We start from the raw sequence: 25,003 nt of genomic DNA on the forward strand, positions 1-25,003 counted from the left end.
TTTGTTTACAGCCTTCGCGTCTGGCCCCCTTCTGGGACATCGGGCCAGAGCCTGCCTGGCGGATGACGAAGGGAGCAGCTATGCCTGTCCGCTGTAAGGTGAGACCAGACGGGGCCGCCGCCGCCGCTTCACCTCCGAGGCTTCGAATCTGCTCAGTCGCCTCCTCTGTGGAGGTTCTTGGTGCTTTCGAGGAGAGCACTCTCGCTGTGGTGGCTTCTAAGTATCGGTGGCCGTGGTTGCAGTGACTCGTAGCGGGCAAATCTAGTCCACGGCAGGGAGGGATAAACGCTTCCTAACCCCCCCCCCACCTCAGAGACATGAGGATGGCCATAGGGTACCGGGGGGAGGTGAACTGGCGCCAGAAGTTGGGAAACCTGTGCCATCCTTTCTCTCCGGATATTCTACAGTTGTATTAAAGAGAGGAATTCAGCAGGCAGTGCTTTACCCAGTACGGAGACACGCTATAGTGCAAGTTGCACTTGTTGGAGTTATGCCTGTCACACAGTTTTAAAAGCTAGATCTTATTTCTGGGGCACAATCCCCTAGGAAGTTCCTTTGCGTGAGCTGTGTGGAAATGAATAGGTGTACCAAGAGGATAGTAGCATTTGAGTCCAGTGGCACCTGAGAGACCAGCAAGATGTTTAGAGTATAAATTTTCGAGAGTCAAATCTCCCTTCTTCAAAGCTTTGACTCGAAAGCTTATGCCCTGAAAATTTATTGGTCTCTAAGGTGCCATGGGACTCAAATCCTTCTGTTCTATTGCAACCCACACAGCTACCTATCTGAAAAAAATATAGAAAAGAATTCTTTTTTTAAGTCTTTATGTGAAAGAGTGTAATTTGGATTTTTCACCTTGAGCATCAGAATGTCTTGGTAGGACTGCTGATGTTGACCCTGACTGTATGGAGGAAGATATAGGATAAACCAAAATATTTGCACAGGGCTGCAAAAGAGTAGACAATAGACGACTTGGGCTAAATTAGTGAAATGGTAAAATAGAAAGGAGGCAGATTTTTTTTTAAAAGTAGCACAAAAATAGTGTTTAGTTATGCTTTATTATGAATTTTCTCTCTGAAGGTTACTTCACACAAAATAATGCATAAAATACTTCCATGTAGAAATTGGTGTGAAACCCATGTGCAGATTATCGTGTCTGCTGTCTTATGCATGGTTTTGTCTATTTTTTCCTGTAGAATTTATTGGCTGGTTGTGCTTTCCCATTTAGTGTGGTCATCATACATGACACTGTATATGTACATTTCATGTTAATTCCTAAATGGAATTTACTTCCTTGTCAGCTCAGAAAGAGTGACTGGCCCAAATTCTCTCAGGGTACTTTTGTAGGGATTTGAAGCTGGGCCTTCCCAGTATGGGATAACACTCTAAACACTACACCACATTGGCTCTCCTACTTTCAATATTAAGAAAGGCTTCTTTCAAAAGCATGCTCTGAAGACTTAGCTTTTGGACTTAGACTTAGCTTCAGCACTATCATCTGCTGTGGATGCATTTTATGATCTTGGACAAGTCACAATTTCTTAGACTCTGTTTGCTGTCTATAAAATGGAAATAATGCCCAACACCCCACTCCCCAAAGTTGTTGTGAGGGCAGAATATAGATAAAGTACATACCTAAGTGTTAACTATTATTTATGTATTTGAAAGCTGGTTCTTAACATTTGGTCACACTCTAGAACCTAGGGCACTGCTATACAGATGGTGGTGGTGGAGAGTGCCCTCAAGTCATAGCTGACTTACCCCTGATGGGGTTTTCATGGGAAGAGACTAGCAGAGGTGGTTTGCCATTGCCTGCCTCTGCAACCCTGGTCTTCATTGGAGGTTTCCCATCCAATTACTAATCAAGGCTGACCCTGCTTAGCTTCTGAGATCTGAGGAGATGAGGCTCAGCTGGGCTATCCATGTCAGGGAGTTGTGTAACTAAAAACTTATTATTTATGGCTGAGTTTATGAGGGTAGGAGAAAGGTTTATTCTCTGGTCCGTTTGTACATAGTCTGGAGAAGCAAAACCTTGTACTTGATGATAGTAAAACCTACTCTGCACCCCTCACATTGAGGTATCTATGTTGAATTAAGACATCTCACAGGATCCCACAGTGGAGAGATGCACAGTACCCCCGGGGGGGGGTCTTCCAGAATACAGAATTTCAATATATAGTTTGCTGTGTATCATAATGATGAACTATTATAAATAACAATCAGTAGTCCAATGAGATTACTATGTGCTTCTTTCCTTTCAGAATTGTTATGAAGTTGTGTCATAAAAATGGAGTTGAAGTATGGAATCAATCACTGTTGCATGTTTTTTTTTTACTCTAGGGAGTGAGTGAGTACAGGAGGAACTTCAAATGGAGAAAAGCAGATCAGTCTATACTTTGTAGTCCCGTGCATGAGCAAAAATGCCGATGGGCTGGACTTCGATCAGATCAGCTTGGTAAGCCCAGTTAGATCGCAGTTTCTTCCCAGGCTCTGCAATACATTAGAAAGTAGTATTTTATTTTTATGTTAATTATATAGTGTTAAGCTGTATCATCAAATATGATTTTTAAATTAAGAAAACAGGTTTGACCTATTGCTAGGAGAGCTTTCCAACCTATATATTGGATTAGTGTAGTATGCTCTGTGTGGGGCTGCTTGGAAAGCAACCCAGAAACTTCAATTAGTGCAGAATGCAGCTGCTTGCCTACTCTTAGGGCTTAGCTGCTTTGCTCATGTAGTGCCAGTTTTGAAGGATTATTGCCCTTGTATTGTGGAACAGACTGCCAGAGGAAGTTTGGAAAGACCCATTTTTGATATCCTGTGTTTTATTGTTGAAACATGACAGGCTGTTGACTGGAGTTCTTAGCTCTGTTACCATAACAAAATATGTATGTGTTTTATGAAATGTCAATTTGCATGTTCCTTTATTTCTGCATCTAAGTGCTGTATAGAAACAGCTGAAAGAATCACCATCCTTTGCAAACTTTTCAGGCTACACAGATCTGATGTCACTTGTTTTTCAGGAATTGCAAGAGAACCAAATTTTATTTCCAAGAGAAGAGTGCCATATTACAGCACACAGATTTCAAAGTCCTTTGAGTGGGACAGGGATAATGATTACAGGGCAGGTAAATCATCAGAATGTGAAGTTCCTCCACCACTGGAGTTGCATACAAATCACAGCAAAGATGATATAAATAAGGATGATATTAAGACACCTGACGCTCCCAGGCTTCCAGAAAAAATGGATCCTAGTTCTGCAGGTTCTAGACCAGACCCAACTGATGTCCTTTCAGAAAACAAGAAGTTACCGGCCAAACCTTCAGTGAACGAAAATGGAATGTTAGCACCTACAGAAAAGGCATCAGAAAAAACAGGGGTAGGGAATTACTAAAATTGTTTCATTTGGGCAATGTAGAGGAAAGGCTATATATAAGTATGGTGATGAAATTGTGTCTGATTTTTTAAAAATTTTGTTTCTATTGAAACTGAAACCCTGTTCACATGTGAACAGTCTTGCGTAGTGGTTAGAGTGTTGGACTAGGATCTGGGAGACCCAGATTTGAATCCCCACTCTGCCATGAAGCTTCCTGGGTGACCTTAGGCCAGTCACACACATGCAATTGAAACCGGGGACCGGGACCTGGATAAATGTGAGGTATGTGCATTGAATGTTCAGGTGCGTGCATTGAATGTAACATGAGAATTACTCTACACACAAAAAGAAAAAAAATCAAATGTACACTGTACACAGATTCTACATGCGATCACTGTAACTTGTGAATAAGGCTTCGGTGTCAGTCTATTAGATATACTATGAATTGATTTCAGTGAGCTTAGACTGGAGTAACTCTTCTTGGGATTGCATTGTTAATGATGGAGGTGGAATTGGTGGAGCTCTGCTAACATGACAGAGGTAGTGTAGTCAGAAGGACTTTCGGCTGCTACTGGCTGAGCAGCTCTGACCTTAGTATGGGGGAAAGCTAAGGAGGCATAGAAGAAGTAGGCAAGCAGTAAAGGAGGAGATTGATGTATCTACAAAGTGAGCATTGGAAGCAGGGTACTCTACAGGAAGAGGTGAAAGGAGTCTGAGGGAGGAAATACAGCTGAGAGAAAGGAGGAGTACAGGTAAAGTAAGCTAAAGCTGACACAGCAATTTGAGTTAACTAATCAAATCCTTGATTACAGGCTAATCAAATCCTTGATAACTAATCAAATCCTTGATAACTCATAATCTGATACTTATGCTGGGCAAACTATATTTGTAGGACAAGCACCTACTCTCTTCCAAATCAGTAGTGATTCTACCAATGAAGTTAAAGAAAGATTTCATTTACAATTAGGTTTCAGAAATGGTTGTAGAATGGGAAGGTGTACCTTGCCTTCGTCCACTTGATCCAGGTTAAGAATATTCATGTTATTGTTATAACTTTAGATGTTAACAAAAACAACAAATGGACGTCTTCCTGAATTTATTGTCGGTTTCTGTTGACAGCTTAACAGAGTCTTGCAGAGAAAAGCAGGCATGAATATTTTACGGTCAAGTAGCTTCCCCAGAAGTTCTGAGTATCAAAGGCAGTTTGTTTGGAAAACCCCTCCGAAAATCTCGCCAGTACTTGCAGCAGATCAGGTAATGTCTTTTTGTTGTTGTTTAAAATAGTATCTAGTTTTCAGACACTTTATAAATAATGAACATTATTGTTTCAGCAGTACAGTTAATTTAGCTTTAAAAATCACTACATTAATGTATTTTATAAACCCAAGTTTCTTCACAGAACAAGTAACGCCATTCCTCCATACAAGATTTCTGCAAATATTCCTGAAACTGAATATGAGAGACGTTTCAAAGCTTCTCCCCCTATGAAAGAACTGAGAGAAACATGTTCAGAAAAGAAAGAATGTCCTATATATAATACTGTAGAATTATCTGCTGGAGAAAAGGTATTAATTAATTTCGAAAGATCAGTTTACGTTTACACTTACCTTTTACATATGAAATGTCAGAGACTTTTCGGGATCACCTCAGGTTCTCAGCCTGGTGAATGGATGGTTAGCAGGTATCCTACAGCATATCTTTTATTAATCTTTCACTTCTTATAATTTTTCTTTCTCAAACAAATGTGCTTGGTGCATTTTCAGTGTTACAGTGTGGGTTACAGTGGGCACACTCAATCTTGCAGCTTTGTTTTAACTAAAATGAATAGACAGAAATAACACATACAAGATAGTAGAGAAGATTCCATCAAGTACATAATAAACACATAGCATTAGCCATAGCCTAAAATGTGAAAGAAATGATTTATGTGTGTTCTGAGATTACCTCATAATCTCGCTGTGTTTACAGTGATTCATCATAGCGAAGGGCAACAGTGATTATGAGTGTTAGGAATTTTCATTTCATTTTCATTTTAGGTTCTATCTCTTAAATAGTGTTAAATCATTTAACATCCAGGACTGTTGAGCAGACAGTGATGCTGCCTTTATCTCCTGGTCAGGCCAAAGGGTTAATTAACAGTTCTGCTCTTCTTTTGCGTAATTAAAATTGCTTAATGCATTGTTGCAGAGCAGTAACATGGCAGGGCTTGATTACAGCGCTTCTAGATTTAAACTGGTGCCTCATGAGCCTCTGCAAAAATATCTAATATTTGGGTCAAGTTCAATTATGAACCTTCCACCTGGATGAATAATTTAGTTTAAACATTATAGCATGGGGGTGGTGATGGAGAGTGCTGTCGAGTCATAGCTGACTTAAGGTGACCCCTGGTGGAGTTTTCATGGCAAGAGACTAATACAAGTGGTTTGCCATTGCTTTCCACTGCAGCCCTGGTCTTCGTTGGAGGTCTCCTATCCAATTACCAACAAAGGCTGACCCTGCTTAGCTTCTGAGATCTGATAAACATGAGAGAGCTCTGCCAAAAAGGTCTTTCTGCGTCCAGACACTTTATATGGAGTTACAAGGACTGGTTAAAATATCAGAGCTCTTGCTTGAAGACCACTGGAAGGTGCTTACCTCTGTCAGTGCTTTACTTGGCAGGTGATAACAAGAGAGAGGAAGTTACCCCAGGGACTCGCAGAGTCTGCATGTTAGTACAGCCACTATCTGGGATGTGGAATGCTGATTTTTACATATGGTATACATACATATTGGTTAGTACATGAATAACTTTTTAGTTATATTATTGTCTTTTTCTGGTCGATCAGCCTATTGGCTTTAAGACCTAGATGGGATATGATTTGCTTTGGTTAGGGCATGTTGTAAGTTCCCTTTATTTATTACCACCTGCCAAGTAAACCATCGATGTGTGTAAAGTGAGAATGGCTTCCAGATGAGAGTCTTATGTTTAAATTGGTTCTTCTGTAGGAAGAATCCTGTGTGTCCCCCCCCCATTCTTTTGTCTGCCAATAATAATTTTAGTGACTCTAATACACTCCTATGATGTGCGAGGTCAAGCAGAGTCTGAGGTTTATTTCTTTTGGTTGTATTTATTCTGTCACATTACTAAAAAGGAAAGTAAAAGAAATAGGCTAATTGGGGAAACACAGCACTGGGCGTCTTGCAAATACAATTGCTTTAATAAAACTGCTTTGCCAGCCATTGTTCTTTATTTCATTTTAACATTATTTTTATGTTTTAAAATGCAGACAGTAGTTATCTTTTGAAGGCTAGGTCGTTTAATAAAGATACAACAGTCTCATCCTCTCCATGTTTCTAGTGGTATGCATTTAGACAAGAAAGGAGACAGTGTTTATTTTGTGGGGGTGGGAGAGGAAAACAGAAGGGTAGAGTGGGCAGAGTTTTGCCCCATTTGGAGCTAAGCTGTTTTTACAGTATTACATTCATTTTGTTTTATTGTTCTTTCAACCAAGGAGTTCAAGGTGGTATACATAGTTCCTTTCCCCATTTTATCCTTGCTGCAACTGTTGGCGAGTGGTTGGCTGAAGTGACCCACATTGAGCTTTGTGGCAGATCGGAGACTTGACACTGGTTGTAGTCTGACTCTCTGATCACTAAACTGCATCGTATATAGAATATTGTATAGCAAAAGTTCCAAAGCATTTTAAAAGTAATTAGAATTGCAGTAAGCTAACTAAATACATTGCAATGAATAAAAGTAAACTAGTATATCTTTGTAAGGCTAAAGCTAATGTGTTTCTGTAATTTTTACTTTAGAAAGAAAAAAAATCACTTTCAAAGACCCCAGAAGATCCTCCAAAAGAAGACCAATCAGAAACAGAACAAAAACAACAACATAAACAACGAAATAAACCACCCTGTTTACACAGAAGTTTTAGGTACATGTAACGCATTAGGACTGCTTAAATTGTTTTTTTTGATTTCTAGCACTTAAGACTCTGGCTGCATTCAGACATCACAATAAACTACAGTTTATAAGCTGTCAACTCCAGTTTTGCATGCTGTTTGAATGTAGACTTCCTAACAAACTATGGTTTATTAGTGAAGGTTAAACTGAGATTATAAACCATATGCCACTTGCTTATTCTCTGTCTAATTGCTTTGAACCTCAATTTGATAAAGTGATACAGAAGGTTATTGCAATATAGATGGAGGCATCTCATTCTGTATGCTTATTAGAGGGTGGTCCAACCATACTTCAGTGCTACATTCCCAATAAGCCATTATTTATAGATTAGCCATTACTATAATTGATGTTGCATAGAAAGTAGATAGTAACAAAGATTGGCTCTGATGCTGATATAAACTGAACAAGTTCACAGAAATGATCCATATGGGTTCTTTTACCCCTGAGTCCTCTCAGCAACTGCCGCACAAGGTTCCTCCAGAAAATTATGCTATGTGTTGTGAGAGACTGCAGGTAGGAAGTTTGCAGGAGTTGCCCTCCTTTGCTTTTTCCTGAGAACAGTTTTAAACAGTAGTTTAGTAAAGCAGAACAGAACAAGATCATGATTGGTCATGGAAGGCTGCCCAACATTCCTTTTCTGCTTCCCCCAGGTCACTCTGTAGTTGGATATCATTTGGCATATGTGGATTCCTTCCTAGCCCAAGAAATGTTGACCAGTTAGGTTTTGCTTCATGTGCTGTATTGACCTGTCTTCTTCCCAAGGGGGCTTAGATATAGAAATAAAGACAATTATATATGAGTTTCAACCTGCTGCATTTCATTGATAACAGCATCAATTGAGATAGACTAAAATCTATACAGTAAATTAATCTATTATCAAACTAGTTAAATAGAAGGTTATGAATAAGCTATCCTGATATTATTAATATGTTACTTTGGAGCATCTTTATTAGAAAGTCCCATCATATCCTGACAAGTTCTAGTGCAGAATCATGTCTGTTACTATGTCCTGAGCCCCAGGTAAATAAAGACCAGGAACAGAGATGCCACCTCTTTTTGAGCTTGCTTACCCTTACACTATAAATCCTTCACATAACTGAGAAATCTTGGGGCTAGTTGCCAACACCTTTTAAACAAGACACTTTTGACAAGGCTTATGGTTAATTTTATGGCACATGTCTATGGATTGTAAGTCTTACTGTTTATGATATTTTAATTTTAAAACACCAATTTGGTAAATGCAGTTTTCTACAAACATCCAAAATTTCTGAGTATGTTCACCTGAAAAGCTCTCTATGTCCCTCCCTCTACTCTTAAAGCTGGGATGCAATCATTGCAATACTACCAGTCTTTAGCACATTGCCTCGTCATTTTTTGTTTCCCTCAAAATAAATTTAAAAATTGAGTAAAAAAATCACTCAGTTTTTGATGGGCCTTTCAGACTCTCACTCATCTGCTGTGTAGATTGTTGAGGGCCGATTCTTACATTACAAAGTTTATATGTCCCCTGCACAGACTTTGGACAGATTAGTTCTTGGAGTTTCCCACTGTGCGCATCTGTTGAATTTCCACATGATGATTATATGGCAGATGCAAGGAATTTGTAAAGCATCAATTGGCCCCAGTTAGGTTTCTCTGCAGTTAGCTTCAGCAGCTCTGCAATATCAAGTGGTCCCACTGGGTCACAATAAGAAAATAATACGTAGTATTTATATAATACTTATGAATGTTCATACATTCATACATATTATCCTGTTATCCTTATGACAAGTATCATAAGAAGAGGTGGGAATGGATTGGAAAACGAACCAAAATTTGACCCTGCCCAGTTTGGCATTTGCGAATTGGAGGGTCGTGGGATGCATGTTTTCCATGGACCTGATGACTTTTGGGCCAGTCCACTGGTCCATACCTTCCCTGGGACTTCTCCGCCTGCCAGCTGAAGCAAGACATGGGGGTTAAAGCACCCATTTCTGTGCTCCTCGCTTGCAAGCAGCACGAAACTGGGCACTTCCAACAGGGCTGGCTTCAGCTAACAGGTGGGGAAAGGGCACTTTAACATTTAAACCCCTTCGGCTTGCTCCAGCTGACCCATGGGGACTCCCTCACAGATCAGCTGGAGCAAGCTGAGAGGGGGTTGCAAATTGCCCATTTCCCCATGGTTTGAAAGGGGTGCTTTAACTTTTAAATCCCCTCAGCTTGCTCAAGCTGACTGGCAGGGACTTCCCCGCCAAACAGCTGAAGCAAGGCGTGGGGATTACAGCACTCATTTTTCTGTCCCTTACTTGCAAGCAGCATGGAAACAGGTGCTTCCCCCACAGGGCTGGCTTCAGCTGATGGTTGGGGGAGCTTTCTCCCCAGCTGGCCAGCTGAAGCAATTCACGCTGGATTGCAAAGCGTCCCATTCTGTATGGCTTGCAAACTGTGGGGAAAGGGGCGCTTTAACATTTAAACCCCTTCGGCTTGCTCCAGCTGACCAGCAGGGACTCCCTCATGAGTCAACTTGAGCAAACTGAGGACGGTTGCAAAGCACCCCTTTCCTTATGGCTTGAAAGCTGCACGGAAAGGGCACTTTAACTTTTAAACCCCCGGTTTGCTCAAGCTGACTGGCAAGGACTTCCCCACTTGCCAGCTGAAGCAAGGTGTGGGGTTTAAAGCCCCCCCCTGCAAGTGGCATGGAAACAAGTACTTCCCCGTGGAGCTGGCTTCAGCTGACAGGCCCCCCAACGTGATGGACCATGGACTGATGAACTGGTCCGTGAACCGGGGTAGGTCCATGAAAAGTTCGTGGTCCGTGGTCCATGAAATGCCTGACGGCTTGTGTTTTTTCCCAGTCCGTGCCCACCTCTAATCGTAAGGAAAAACAATGTTGTCATCCCCATATTGTGAGCATGGTTTGAGGCTGAGAGTTTGTGGCTTGTCTAAGGTAATTTAACAGATTAATGGCAGAGGGGCAATTTGAACCAGTGATTTCATGTTTTGTATCTCAGTCTTTCAGCTATTAGGCTGCAATTGCTGATGATTCTTAATTCAAGATCGTTCATGGAGCTGTATTGCAATATTAGTTTCATCCAGCACTTAGCAGGGAGATACAGAATATTAGGTACGGTAAACAAACAGGAATTCATCGATTCTTTGGGGCACAGTTAACTGGGTACTTTCCTGCACAGGCGTACTTGAAGTAAAAGATGTGCAGAAATGCAGAGGCTGTTCCTAGTGGATTATTCCCAGAGGCATTTTGTTGTGCGCTCCATGGATTAACTTGATCCAGGAGTCATTAAGAGCTCATCCCTAGATTCTATTTTGGTTGCCAGCCTTGGAGTATGTAGAGCAATGTAATAAAGGCAAGAATGCCTCTAGTACTTTTCATCCACGGAATGAAGCTAGCCCCTGCACCTGAAATTTACCTTGAAGGGCTTCCAAGGGTAGCTGAAGTGGCTTCTAAGTGATCTTGAAACCGGTTTTTCTTTTTAGAAATGAATTGCTATCTATAAGTCATTCTCTCTCGGATATTTCTAGCAATGTTGATTTCCCACTGTTTTGTCTGAACTTATATCTACATTATTATGTTATTTAGGTTGAGAAAGATCAAAGCATTAGTACAGTTTGCTAGATAATTATGAACTAATTTGTCTCTCCCAACTTCCTTTTTCTAGAAAAATGAACACCGAATACAGATCAAAATTTTTGTCTCCAGCTCAATACATATACAAAGATGGAGCTTGGTTGCGTATCAGGAGAAATGTCTTTGGTCAAGTGAGTATGTATTTTAACCTTTCCAGTAATCCTAGTTTGGAAGTATTAATGCAGCTGTAATTTCTGAGGGGACTAAGTTCTTCCAATCTGTGCTGTGGGAGCCTTGTGAAGGTAGTTCAGGGTATAGCCTCTGCTGCTCTAATTTTTTTAAAATGAGGTTATAGTACACTAAAATGTGGAGCAAAGCAATTTTAATTAACATTGTGCAGCTCTTACTGGCTTTCATTGGTTGCTGCTAAAGATTTCAGTTCTCCACTGACTTTCCCCAAACAGCTTCCTTCTTATGGAACACTTTGCTGTCAGCTACATTCCCACCCCACCCCCATTTTAGAAAATAATGCTTTATATTTTTAATAGGGGTTTCTTACCACTCTGCCTCTTCAGGCAGCCACAGCCATCTCAGACCTCTCCACTGATGTCTTGCTGCCTTTTTGTTCTGCAACAATTTCATTTGCTTCATCTTAGGATTCTTGCTTGTCTGAATTTGATAGTGGCAGGAGCATCATCTGCTTTCTCCATTGTTTCTCCATCGAGTCAAGACTTTTAGTGCTCTACAGATCTCTTCTGTTCCTCTTGCATCTTACATTTGAACAAAATATGGTCTTGTTCAGTCTCCTTTTCATATTTGTACACATGTCCACGTTCATTAACAGTCCTTTCTTTGCCTTTCCATTATGTTTGAACACTTTTTCCTGTAGAGGAGACAGAATTATTGCAAGTTTCATTGTATCTTTGTACTTAGCCTGAGTTTGTCAGATCAGGGTCACTTTAAACCAAAAGAAAGAAATTATGAGCTGAATAGCTATTTTTTTCACCCCTGAACAAATAAAATTGAAACTCAAAAGGCACTGGATGGCTTTCTTAGTGTTTAAAGATATTTTTTCTAAATACTTGGCACAAGGTTAGCAGGCCTTCAGCTCCAAAGAGGTTTTTCTTAAAAAGCTGACTGCATAAGATTATAATGAATCTCCATTACAACAGCAAGGCAAGTCAGTCGTATTTTTAAAATGTACTGTATTTTATATAGTTTTCTCCTTTAGTACTAGCATAAATCCACATTAAATTAGACTACTGAAAAATTAATATGGGGCAATTCATGATCACAGTAGGGGTTTCAACTGTCTGCATCCTGCTGGGATAAATGCGGCTTCCTCTTTCACTGAGTAAGGTTAGGGGTTCTTTGTTGCTTTTCCATAATTCACCATTGAGGTATTCTCAATATCCATTTCCTCTTATTAAGTGTCCAGTTACTCTGACCATATCTCTCTTCTACTGAAGCTTTCTTGCCTTTCATTATTGATTTTGTCTTACAAAAGAATAGCTAGCTGTACAATAGCAAAACCATCTTAAAATGGCAGATTTCCAAAGCTTTTTTAAAAAAACAAAGAGCACTGCAATGGCTATGTTTCGCTTTGTTGTATTTATGTACAATTGGTTGTGTGTTTTTATTTTGCCATTGTCTTTGGCAAGGTGACATAAGTCTATCAGAGCAGGATTTTATTACATCCTTTGGAATGTACAGGATTAAATAGGAAGGTATTGGGTAGTTTTTAGATGCACAGAAAAATACCAATTATTATACCTCTGTCATAGAGATTATTAACTTTGCTTGTCTCCACCTGCATGGGATTCAGATGGAATGATGATCTCCTTGAATGTAATTCCATATTCGGCTGATTTTACTATGAAATGAACATTCATATGAGGTCTGCTTACGATCATAAATCTAGTGACATTTTGAATTTGGTATAGCAAACTGAGGAAATCTTTTTTGGTTTGTTTGCTTTTCTTTTATGTATCTGTGTATACTTCTCCGTGGTTTTGATCTGTATGAATGCAATGAAAAGAGGTGTGGCCTTGTTCTCTTCAATGGCATTTACACTCAAACATTCCCTGATCATGAAGAGAATGAGCTCTTGCTTGCGTTGTACTGCACTGAATCACTAGCAAGCACACTGGAGATAATTGGAGAGAGGAAATATGTGTCCTTTTCTGTTACAGAGAATGCCCTTGAATTCTCTCTGATCACTGGAGTTCTAACTGCATGGTTTTTCAATGCATAGTACTTTTCACATTCATCTTGGCTACCTCCTGAAAGCACCAGATGGTGCTACAAATGCAGGTCAGCCTGTTACTTGAAATATACAAAGAGGATATTTTTCGGCATTTTAAACTTTGTTGGGTATGTGTGTACTAAGAGTCCTGGGTCTTAGTGAAATCATTTTAGCCATACTAAAAGATTGTCAAATATTGCCTGTCTTTGTGTCTTATTACATCAGATAATTATTAACAGTGATTATTCTGGATGCTTTGATACTGCAGAGGCTGGTTCAAAAATTATGACAGACCAATCAAAATTGGGAACTAGCTGCACATCAGAGCAGTTGAGCAGACCGATGGATCCAAGTAGATTAGGACGCCATATTCAAAAGGAAGCCTGATGGAGATTTTTATTACATTTTTAAAATATGAACTCTAAGAAGCAGGATAATACTGTGATCCCAACAGAAGAAAATAGATTGTTTCATGGAATGAATGTACATGTAACCTATTATTTAAACAAACATTATTTCTATATTCCTTTCCTTAGGGTTCTCGAAACACCCTAAATTACAAGTGGTATATGGAGGTTGGTTACATCTAAGTTCTTCCTTCTTGGAGCAATTATAGAATTATAAACCTTCAAAAAGAAATAGAATCTACTACTAAGCAGATACATAGTTGCAGCGCTTTAGTGCTTGTGAAATAATTTTCCTGTTAATTGTGCTTTGGCTGGATTGTTGAAAACCTTGTGAATGTATCCTCATTCTTTGCCTCTTGTTCACATATTGCTCCTTATAGCGTTGCTGCTGTAAATGGCTATGCATTGTCTGTGTTATGCTGTTGTGTGCTGTTAATTGTAGCTTTAACTGGCTAATAGTTCCCAAAAAACATCAAAACAATATTTTAAAAAAAACCTTTGTGAAATTTTTACACTTAGGTAAAAGAACTGCGAGAGAAGGCAGAGTCTTACAGGCAAAGGATACAGGGGACTCACTTCTCCAGAGACCATTTAAATCAGATTCTGTCTGATAACAACAGGCTTTGGGATTTGTCTTCAGATTCAAGTTCAGAAGAAGCCATTAGCAACAACGTTAGAGCTCTAGATCTGGCTGGGTAAGGGAGTCTTTGTGGATGAAGAAAAGTTTGTAATGTCCTAGTCTATCAGTGTAACAGTTATTATGCTAGTCTGGTATGTGTGAGGATAAGGCTTTTGCAGTACAACCCTGTGCAGAGGTACCTTGGTTCATAAACTGAAGTCAACGGGCTTAAACTGGAGTAATTCTGTGTAGGATTGGGCTGCTGGCCTTTGTTAGTGTTAGTGATAGGAGAAGCATGTGGGAATATTTGTTTCTGTTGTTTTCTGTATTTGTTTGTGTTCTGAAATATATGCTGAAGAATATGTAAATTCAAAAAGGGAAACCAAGATCAGTGAGGCTTATCATATTAACTTCTGTTTTTTAAATTGGATTTAAGTATGTACCACTATCAGGGCTGTATCTGGCTGCTCCAAGTGCATACCTTTTCTGTTTGCATTTCATGACTTTTATGTATGATGTCCATGCGTGATTTATTCCCGCAATTATATTACATGAACATGGTGTTAGTGTGGGTTTAATAGTTACTTATCTAATGATATTTGATTATTTTTATGGTATCTCAATCACTCATATGCGCACAGTTTGTTGACAACACATTGATGAAAAGTATTCTTACTTTTTTTGTTTAAGTTAATGCTGCACTGGCCATGCGGATTGCCAGATTTACAAGTGAAGATGATCTGTTTGTATTTTTTTTAAGTGTGTAGTTGAATAGATAACCTGGGAGACTTACCCCTAGTTCTTCTATACTTGCTACACAAAACGTGTTGCATGGGGAAGTACGAGAGACCATATTCAGCAGTAACCTTGTAGGGATTGTTATGTGTCTGAGCATGGATGATAGACTCTGGGAGTTCATTAGCATGCAAGAACAGCCTGCTGCTCTTCCAGGTCTCTGGACAAGGTTTTAAGCCTGCAGTCCTGTGCACAGGTTCAGCAGCCTGGGATCAAAAAAGCTACTTGAATGTTCCCAGTCAGATTCCCCCCCCCTTAATCTTTGTTATTCTACAAATGATTTTTGAAAATGTCCTAGGTTCCAAAAGTAGTTTGCTATGAGACCGGCTGTTTGAGAAACAGAAGCCCAGAGTCCCCCTGGGTTGGATACTGGTGGTAAATAATCATTTAATAGGTTAAAACAAAAATTAAAGTCTAGACAATGTTCTGATGCAGAGGCAGGGCTGTCCTGTTAAGGCACTTAGCCCCGCCCCTTCCCATGTGACCCTGAGAGGCCGGGGAAATGCTACCACATATCCTCCGCGGCGGCAAATGCGGCCCCCGGCCTCAAGTCCTTGGCTGCCGGCCAGGTGGGGGCCGAACTATTATGCAAATTTTGTTGAGGTATAGATTTGATTTGATATGCATGACATTAACAGTCGAAACACACGAGATGAAATACCTAGATTCAACTCGTGTTCTCTTACCTAAAGGTTTGTTGGGAAGTGTAGGCATCCTTGCAGCTTAAAGTTTAGCATTTACAGAGCAGCAGGGAGAAGTGCAGGTGTCCTTGCAGCTTAAAGTTTAGCATTTACAGAGCAGCAGAGAGGGATGTACGGGGGTCCTTGCAGCTTAAAGTCTCCGGGTGCAGCCAGGCGTCGCTCTGCAGGGCCAGGCCGGGTGAGGGAAAGGGAAAATGCCATGATGCACCTTGAGAGTGGGAGGAAAGGCGCCCCATGCCTGCACTTCCCTCCTCGCTGCTCTGTAAATGCTAAACTTTAAGTTGCAAGGACGCCTGCACTGTAAGTGCTAAACTTTAAGCTGCAAGGATGCCTGCACTGTAAATGCTAAACTTTAAGCTGCAAGGACGCCTGCACTGTAAATGCTAAACTTTAAGCTGCAAGGACGCCTGCACTGTAAATGCTAAACTTTAAGCTGCAAGGACGCCTACACTTCCCGGCAAACCTTTAGGTAAGAGAACACGAGTTGAATCTAGGTATTTTGTCTCATATGTTTTGAGTCTAAGCAGAACAAAACATAAGGTTAGATTCTGGGTCTTTTATCCTCCAGGAGCAACATTTTGTAGCAATCAGTGGAAGGGAAGAGGCAGTAAAGTTCCATTCTGCTGATGAAAAATTTAGTCTGGATCTAATCTATGTTTGCAGGTTTCTAAATACACAGATCATGAAATAATGGACAATCCATAGTTGAGTGTGCTGCCTGCTTGCTCTTCATATAGGGTCTCTGAGAAGAAGATCTCTACGGGTCCTAAGACATCACCGCAGCCTGAATTGTCAGAACAATTCACCAAGAGTAATACTGAGAAGCTGGGCCTATCAGATGCTGCCACTGTTCCAGTCAAACGACGTCTAGTTTGGGGTGAACCTGGCAGTGCTGAAAAACTGGATAATCCTCCACTGGAGGAGGGAGAGGAAAAAGAAAATAAGCAGGAATCAGAAGATTTTGAAAAAGGAAGTGATAAGGATGGCAATACAAACAACCAGCAAGAGTAAATATTTATTTTTTAAAATCCTGACAAAAAGTCTTGCCTGCTCTGACTCCCAAGTATGACAATTTCGGTATTTTTTAAGCATGCTTGCAGTGCTAGTTTAGTAGGCCACTTCCACTGAAGTAATTGGGAAATCTAATAAGTTAACATAATATAAGTGGGGTTAGGGTTTTCCTCCAGGTAAGTGTACTGTTGGCAAACTGCTAGTAAATTGAACGAGAATTTGTGTGTTTCTGTTTAGCCATAGCAGAAATTTCAGAGAGAACTATTCATTCAGAAACTACATGTCATTATTAGGCATCCCATATGGAGATGTTAGCTGCACCATATGAAGATTCTAAATATACAAAAAATAAGTAGCCCTCCCATGCAAATGCTCTGATGAATTCACAGTTATTGAGACTGTTGTATATTTCATTGCATTAAAAATAAGTTGTGCTATGAGTTGCTCTAAAAATCAGTTTTCCTCCCTCAGTAGAAAAGCACAAGAGACCAGGATGAGCTTTTGCGAGTCACACAGCTCTCTTCTTCAGTCTTAAAGGTGCTACTGGGCTCTTGCTCTTTTCTAGTGCTACAGGCAGACCAACATGGCTGCTCATCTTGATCTTTTCCTCCTTGAATAGTCTTTATAGACAGATAGGATGGAATAATCTGGAAAATGTCTGAAGACACATGTCTTTGTAATTTGGGAATCATCAAATATGGCTCTGATAAATTCCTTGTGGAATTCTTCAAATTATGCCCCCACCACAAACATGATATATTACAAATATATGCATTTGTGATTATATTCAAGCTACTTCTCTCCATGTGTCTGAAAAATTCAAGTGGAAAAGTTAATAGGACAAACCCTACTCCTTATCCTGACACATGTAGATGCATATTGACTGATTTGTAGATGATACCAAGATAGGATGCATTTGTAGTAGATGAAGAATGGCAAGTAACCAGTATTACTGGAAGATGATATAGGACTCCTTAAATTTGTTCATTAATAACCCACTTTTCTCAAAGTAAAGGGACTCAAAGAGGCATAATAGGGAAGAAGGAAGCTGTTTAGATTATTTTAGAACCAATAATAATGGCCGCAAATTGACAATAATTTATGCTGTGTCATCATGGTGGTTCTGTCAGAGGTATAAAATTCAAATCATCTCCCTGGAACAGTTTTTTTGGGGAAAACCTCACAGTGTTCAAGGCAAAGTTGTATTCCTGTTCAACATATTTCTTGTGATTTATGTTCTATTTTGTTTCTCGCCTATTTGGATTGCTTTTGGCTGTCTTCCTTTCTTTTATTGCAGAAGCAGCCAAGATAGGCTTCCACTTTCAGTAAATGGTAATGGTGGCTACCAATAAATCGTAGGGTAATAATTTTTCACTATATATATTTTCATATATTATGGCCTAACACAGGAATGTGTTTGTATTTTTCAGAGGAAATGTCTCACTTGTGAGTTCCTCAGGTGATAGGTCAGATTCTTCAGTATCTTCAAGAAAGGGTGGTAGGCTTTCTACGCCACAGCTAAGAATTCTTGGTGGAGCCCAAAGGACTCATCATGATCTTACCACACCTGCCACCGGTAAAAATTTAATAGTTAAAGAAACATCTTATGAATAAAAGAACAAACATAAATTTTTAAGTTCTTGGAGATTTAACGTTAACATAAATATGGATGTTATTTTTTGTTACTTTAGGAGGAGCTGTTTTAGTATCGCCTCCAAAAGTGAAGCCTTTGTCCTCAGTACAAATGAAGGAGGGGTCTTCAGAAAAGCAGGTATCAAGAGATGACACAACAAGAAAATTTAATAGGGTAAGATACAGCAAATCTGTGAAAACTAGTTATAAAGTCTGACAAGTTTCTTTTTAATTTGTGTCAATCTTGTTTTTGTTTACACGGACAGGATAAACTCAGGTAATTAATTAATGTGACTTTTTAAAAACGGATTCGAGGAGTTGTAATTTTGGGCCTCTAGAGAAATTTCTAGAGTTTGTGTGTGAAAGACCAGCTGCCATTGGCTGCTTTCAAACTGGATTGATGGGAGGAAGTCTAAATGGTATAAAATGAAGCAATGTAGCATGTTACTATTTTAGTATTCAAAATATTGTTTTGAGGAAATGACTAAATGTGACCTTCATTAAAAATGACTTTAATATTTGTTGTACGGAAGAGGCACATACAGAATGACGTATTTGGAAAAAAGTTTTACACATGAAGAAACTGGATTTTATTTCCTGTGAACAGCACTGTGACAGCAGTATTTGGGTGGTACCTCAAACAGTGGTTCCTTTACAATGTGACAACTTTTCCTTTGCATTTTAGGATGAAGTAGAAGCTACAATCTTGTCTCCTTCCTCAGCTGCTGGGCTGAAAACTCAAGATCTTTTACCATTACGGAAAGATCAGTTGCTTGGCCTAGATCTTTCTGGTATAAGAACCCCTCCAACTACAATGCATTCAGAGCATGCACCTATAGTTCCTGCATTAAAGCCAGCGAAAGACTCTGCTTCATCCTACTGGAGTCCATCATGCCGCATTCAAGGAACTCTCAGGGATCCAGAGTTTCAGCATAATGGTTGGTTCTCTTTCCTTGCTCAACTTTTAGACAAGTGTACCTTTCACTTTAAGACATTTTAACCACTCTTGCATCTTGATGAAAATGATGATAGTAGTGCAGTCTTATGCAAAGTGATTTCTCTGGGCTCTGACTGGAGTGACTGTGCTTAGGATTGCATTGTTAATGTTCTAATTAGACCAAGGCTGCATTTGTGGCTCTTCTTACTCTCCATTTCATGAGCGCATAATATAAGTCCACAAAATAGGGTAAGGTGTTAATTAACTTGCTTCAACAATTTTCCCTTGTTTGGGTGCTCCCCTTCGTTATCTAAGGCTAGATGGGTAAGCTACCTGACAAATGGCCTTCTTGGTCATGGTATCAAAACTATGGAATCCCCTCTCCAGGGTGGTTCTTCTGTCCCTCTTGATCGTTGTCTTCTGCCAGTGGGTGTAGACTTTTCTGGTTTGTCTGGCATACCATAATTAAGCTTCCTTCTTCTTTTTCTTTTAATTAGAGATGGGCATGAACTGGAAAAAAATGAACCATGCGGTTTGTGGTTCATATTTCACGAACCATGAACTTGCATGAATCCGCTCCGGTTCATGAACTGGTTCATTTGGTTCGTGAAAACGTCACATCCAGGTCAGCAAATCGTCTCTTCCAGGCCAGCAGAAGGCCACTTCCAGGTCAGCAGAAGGTCTGCAGGAAGTCCATCCCCTGTCGCCTAGGAAACTGATTGGCCGGTGCCAGGCTTTCTACAGTGATGAACCAAAAACCGAACCAAACAAACCAGCCTAAAGTTTGTGGAGGTTCGTCAGAAATGGGCTCTGACGAACTGCCAGTTTGCGAACCATGAACTGGCGCGGTTCGTCATGAACTTTGGTTCGTATTTCAGTTCATGCCCATCTCTACTTTTAATTGCTGATTTTATGTATTTTTTAAAAAGTTGATTATAATGGCTTTTTAATTGTTTGCTGCCTTCAAAGCCGTAATTGGGCAGAAAAGTGGCATACAAACATATAAAATAAATAGTAGAAAAAATGTTTGAGCTGATAAATAATTTATTCTTTATTGAACAGCTATAGCAACATCCTTTTAAAACAAATGGAGATAATACTGTACAATATGCTTATTTTACTCTGATCTCATAAAGTAGGAGTCCTTCCACTGGGAGAAGGTTTTGTTGAGATCAGAATTATATATTAATTAATCTGACTATTAAATATTTTATTTAAAAGTAAAATTCCAAATTACTTTCCTGCTAAGTGATAAGACTTATAGACTGTTAAAGTGCAACACATATATGCTATTTCTTTTAGGAAATGTGGCAAGCCCAAAAAAGAGCTGGCTGCAGTTACCTCTCCAGGAGAGAAACTATAATGATGAAGGTATATTTTCTCTCTATGTATAGATATGATTTAATTATATTTGATTTTAATCTGTTGCTCAGATTCCCTTACTGCTCATGTGTCCCATATTTCACAATAGCTCAGAATAGTTTTATTAGAATAAGATACTAGAAGTGAAATTCCCGAATATAACCAACTTTTCTAAACTGCATGACTATGTTAAAATGGAAAGTTTGCATTTGAGAAATTTGCTAGGGGTCTAAATCTAAATGTTTATGATTTTAAAATCAAAAGGAAGGAAAATCAAAAACTGTTCTTTTCCAACAATGAGAAGAGTAGCCTTAAATGGTATCCTTGTATTTTCCATTAAATTTTGTGTTGAAAAGAAATCTAGATCTACCAAAATATGGGCAATTAGATTGTGGAAATAATCTCTGCCATTCATCAGTACTACATTTTGGCCAGAGGTGGCTTTGTTTAATGATGGTTGCCATAGTGTAGCTTCATGACTGTGGCATTGCCAAGTTGCTTCTGTTTGCCATCTTTTAAAAAAATGTGGATAATTCTTGGAAACAATTGTTTGTTATTGCATAATTCTCTTGGGATGGGAGCACATATCAAGAGCTTTCAAATTCTGTGAGTCTTCCTGAAGGTGCTTATTAGATTCAAAATGTAACTAAAGATGATTTGAAGGGCTGTGCTGACTGTCATCAGGAGGAGCCCAGAATAGAGAGGGTAGGGATCTGCAACTCTTGTGAGATATAAATTCCAGGGAAATTAAAATGGGTAAGAATAGGAATTTGAGAGCCAAATCACATATTTATTTTTCCTGTGAATATACCAAACAGTTTTCATATGAGAAAGTATTTGTGTAAGCCCAGTATTAATCTTATAAAAGAAAGTGCTTAAAATATGTTCTGCATATAACGTTGTGACTTGACAATTTTCCATGTGGTATCCATCTCATATAAGCAACTTCCTGCATCAATAATTGGAGGTAACATCACTTGTGTGAGTTTTAGTACCTTAGAACTAAATGTTTGAATCTGCACTGTCACTGAAGATAAAGTCTGCCATTGTACCCACTGAGAAGGGGACACTTTGGCACTCTGTCCTGACAATACATGTGCAACCCCCCCCCCCAACCTTAGTTTGGAAGGGTCAGAGGAGAAACTTGTTCTTCTGTAGTGACTTCCTGTACCTCTTAAGGAAGATCCCTAAGGAAGGGTCATCTAACATTTTACTGTTTTCATTGCTTGAAAAGACTGTCAGGACTTAAAAGTGTATGGGCTGTGCAGTTGCTTAGTAAAGCAGCTGCAAATGTTTATAGAAAGCATTTAAAATAAGCAGTTTTCCAGCAATGCTCTGCAAACTCACCACAATATTTAAGATGACAGAGCGTTATGAAACTGTGGCTTTGCTACTAAAAAGAAATCATTGGAGCAGAAAAGCATCTGAAATGATCTTGTGTGGAGAGAGAAGGGTTATTGGCCCCTGCTGCCTCCGTACACCAAGTAGGGCAAGGAAAGCTCAGTTCACCCTCCCTCCCCCCAGCTGTCCCTTACTCTTTTTTTGCCAGTTTTTAAAAGAAAAATGGGGGGCAAGCTTGCACAAATCAGTGGGCAGTAGACCACAATTTGGACACCCCCCCCCCCTGGCTGCCCTCTTCCAAGCTGGACTGCTCCCGCTCAGGACCTTCCTACCTCAGGCCAGGAAAAAACATCCAGAATTGCTGTGGCTGTATGGCTGCAGCTTCCCTCCCAGGAGCCTCCCACTCCGTCTTAGCACCACCAAGGCCAGATGGCTTCTGCCCCTGAGCCCTCTCCCATGGCAGCCCGCTCTTCAGCCGCACCACTGTCTTACTCTTGGCCATGCTGCTGTTCCACCTTGCTGCCGTGTGTTGCTCACTGCCACTCCAACCTCCACACACTAAGCCAGCCATGAGCCAAGTAGTAAGGGATGCTGCCAGCTCCTGTTCAAATTCCCTGGTGGTGGACCTGATAGAAGCTGCATCTCTCAGGTACGTTGCATGCCCCTGCCCCCCTCACCACCCAGCTGGCTGGCCCTGATTGGCTGCCCAGGAATTTGAATGCGGGAGCATGTGCTGTAGGGTGCCAGGACATTAGAGGATTGTGCGCTTGAGCCTCTAGATTTTTAAGATTGATTCTTTAAAAGTTATGATCTTTAACCACCATATAGCTAATGAACTGCTCAAAAGATGTATGCTGTATGTTGCCTTGAATATTTCTTAAGCCTCACATAATTGTTTTCAAAATCCATAAAATCTCTAATTAGCTTCTCACTAGGTGTAGACAATAATATGTTGTGTATATGTTGATATGTTTACAGATGATGACAGATTGTCCCAACTGTCTGCTCGATCCGCTGCTTCTAGTTCCCTGGCATCTCAAGTCCTAGAACGAGCTCAGAGGAGAAAAGAGAACTTCTGGGGCAAGATGTGATGTGTTCTGCTATATTTGGAAATTGTTTCTATTTGGATATTTTAATATGGTTTTGTGAAAAATGTCTGTTGTATTGGGTGTGATATGAACTCTACCTCACTATGTTGTTCTTTAGCTATAATATAAAATGTTTCTATTCCATGTACAATTTATGTGGAATTTCAAATTGACTTTATGTCTGTTTTAAATGGCAGTATGGCAGAAAAATAAGTGCCAAGCTTCAGATAATCTCATTTTACACAGTACCACATTTTATACAGTAGCACAAACAGCATAGTCAGTGGAGTTGTCCAAATGTAAAATAAGGCTGGGACAAGTCTAAGCATCCTCTGACCTCTGTTATGCCCTTGATCTGCCCAGGATTATTCCAGCTGTTCTGTTGGCACTCGTGGTGTCCAAGATCTCCCTGGACATTTATATGCACATTTCACATTCTTTACACTGAGCCCATCAGCACTAATCCTTCTGCTCCCGGGCCACTTTGGCACTCATTCAGGTCTACCAACCAATTAGCTTTGACTTTGATGATGAACCTATAATGTTCTTGACCTACTTTGGTTCCTCAGGATCCGGAAATAATGGGATTTATATGATTTCTGTGACTCTCTCTGGGGCAATGTTTTTAGTCTAAAATTACCAAGTAAACTATATTCACAACAGTTAATGCTACAATCACACACAACAGCCACCTGACTGGCTAATCTGCTCAGTTCCAGGATTTGCTTCTGTTCTCTGCATACATTTTTTTAGTGTCCAAATCCAAGTGTTTTTCTCCACTGAAAAATAGGTTATGAAAAACACACAGTTGTAGGAAATCATTTTTGTTTGTAAATCAGATAAGTTTTTCTGTCAACTTAGTTTTATAAATGTGATCATTACTGGGTTTGTCAAAAAAAAATCCATACGGATGGTAAGATCATTAAATATAAGATCATAAAATACTATTACCTTCCCCATACTCGGTCTTTAAAACTCCGGTATTTAAGAACCTAACAATTCAGTGTTGTCTTGGCATGAGTCTTTACTTATCTCTTCTAGTTTTCTGTTTGGAAATATTTTATAGTGCAAGAAGAAGTGGCAGGACTTTGTTTTTTTTATTTAAAAAAACGTATTAGTTCCTTAAATAAAAATTTTAAAACCTGCTAGATTTGTATGATGAAAAAATCCAGTTTTGTATGTTTTTTAAACAATAAAGATTAATTTGTGATTTTGTGGAAAATTATTTTATAATTAGAAGTAGTCATATTCAGTTGTCTTTAAGTCATCAGAAACAAGCCTCCAAATAGTTTTGAATTTTTTGTAACCTTAAAACAGAAAGTACTGTTGATAGGTTAAATTCAGTCACCAACAAGATTGAGAGGAACTTCAGACTTACATTTCACACAAGGATGCATGTGGGTGAATTTGACATATTGGTTACAATTGTGAAGTACTGGTTAGCTTAATATTATTGCCTTGCATTTTTAAAAGACAAATTCCATTCTTTGTTAATGATGGGTCAACCCTGCCATCTGCTTCAGGCAACAGGGCTTATGCATATGAGCCTGAAGTCCTCTCCTTGCCCTGGGAAAGATTCCCCTCCCAGTTTGTTCCATGCCTGGCTCCAGACATCAAAAAAGTCCTCTGCTTTTTCAGATGATATGTTGGGGCCTTTGTGCCCTTTTATACCTCAGGCTTATCAACGTTACAAGGTGTTTTTTAAAAAGTAAAACACTCTTACAAGGTGCTTTTCCATTAGCAAATTGTTGTGCATCAAAACTGCACATTGTTACCATAGTCTACTTCTGCCTTTTTAATTTTTGTGCCTTTCTCACTTTCTGCAACACTTCCAAGAAATGGGGCTTTTGGTGGTTCATGGATGCTGGAGTGAGAGTGATGGTGTTACCTATTTTTTTGTTTTCAATATGACATGATCTCCAGGGCTTTCACCTAAGGCTGTGATCTGTGATCTGGGATAGCCCAGGTGAGCCTGATCTCC

General features: G+C 39.6%; 1 protein-coding gene across 3 annotated transcripts; it reads left to right on the forward strand.

The window, feature by feature from the left end:
* MDM1 (Mdm1 nuclear protein) lies at positions 1–24,232 on the forward strand. Of its 3 annotated transcripts, XM_054989448.1 has the most exons (15): positions 1–98; positions 2,338–2,452; positions 3,021–3,376; positions 4,493–4,627; positions 4,762–4,938; positions 7,169–7,290; positions 10,976–11,075; positions 13,666–13,704; positions 14,056–14,231; positions 16,389–16,658; positions 18,093–18,238; positions 18,354–18,469; positions 18,980–19,232; positions 20,534–20,602; positions 22,913–24,232. In XM_054989448.1, exons 1-15 carry the CDS (start codon positions 63–65, stop codon positions 23,023–23,025), a joined length of 2,223 nt encoding a protein of 740 aa, XP_054845423.1. In that variant the 5' UTR covers positions 1–62; the 3' UTR covers positions 23,026–24,232. The 3 variants fall into 3 exon arrangements, with proteins under 3 accessions (XP_054845423.1, XP_054845424.1, XP_054845425.1); XM_054989449.1 differs by lacking the exon at positions 13,666–13,704; XM_054989450.1 differs by lacking the exons at positions 20,534–20,602; positions 22,913–24,232 and adding an exon at positions 19,729–19,810.
* Positions 24,233–25,003: the final 771 nt, after the last annotated feature.

This window comes from Eublepharis macularius, chromosome 9, assembly GCF_028583425.1.
Source record: "Eublepharis macularius isolate TG4126 chromosome 9, MPM_Emac_v1.0, whole genome shotgun sequence".
Lineage (NCBI taxonomy): Eukaryota > Metazoa > Chordata > Lepidosauria > Squamata > Eublepharidae > Eublepharis > Eublepharis macularius.

Bases quoted from the DNA above. Each gene is read 5' to 3' on its own strand.
- MDM1 (XM_054989448.1), top strand. From the start codon at position 63: ATGACGAAGGGAGCAGCTATGCCTGTCCGCTGTAAG. The intron at 14,232-16,388 runs GTAAGGGAGTCT...CTCTTCATATAG, and splicing joins AGAGCTCTAGATCTGGCTGG to GGTCTCTGAGAAGAAGATCT. The intron at 20,603-22,912 runs GTATATTTTCTC...ATATGTTTACAG, and splicing joins GAGAAACTATAATGATGAAG to ATGATGACAGATTGTCCCAA.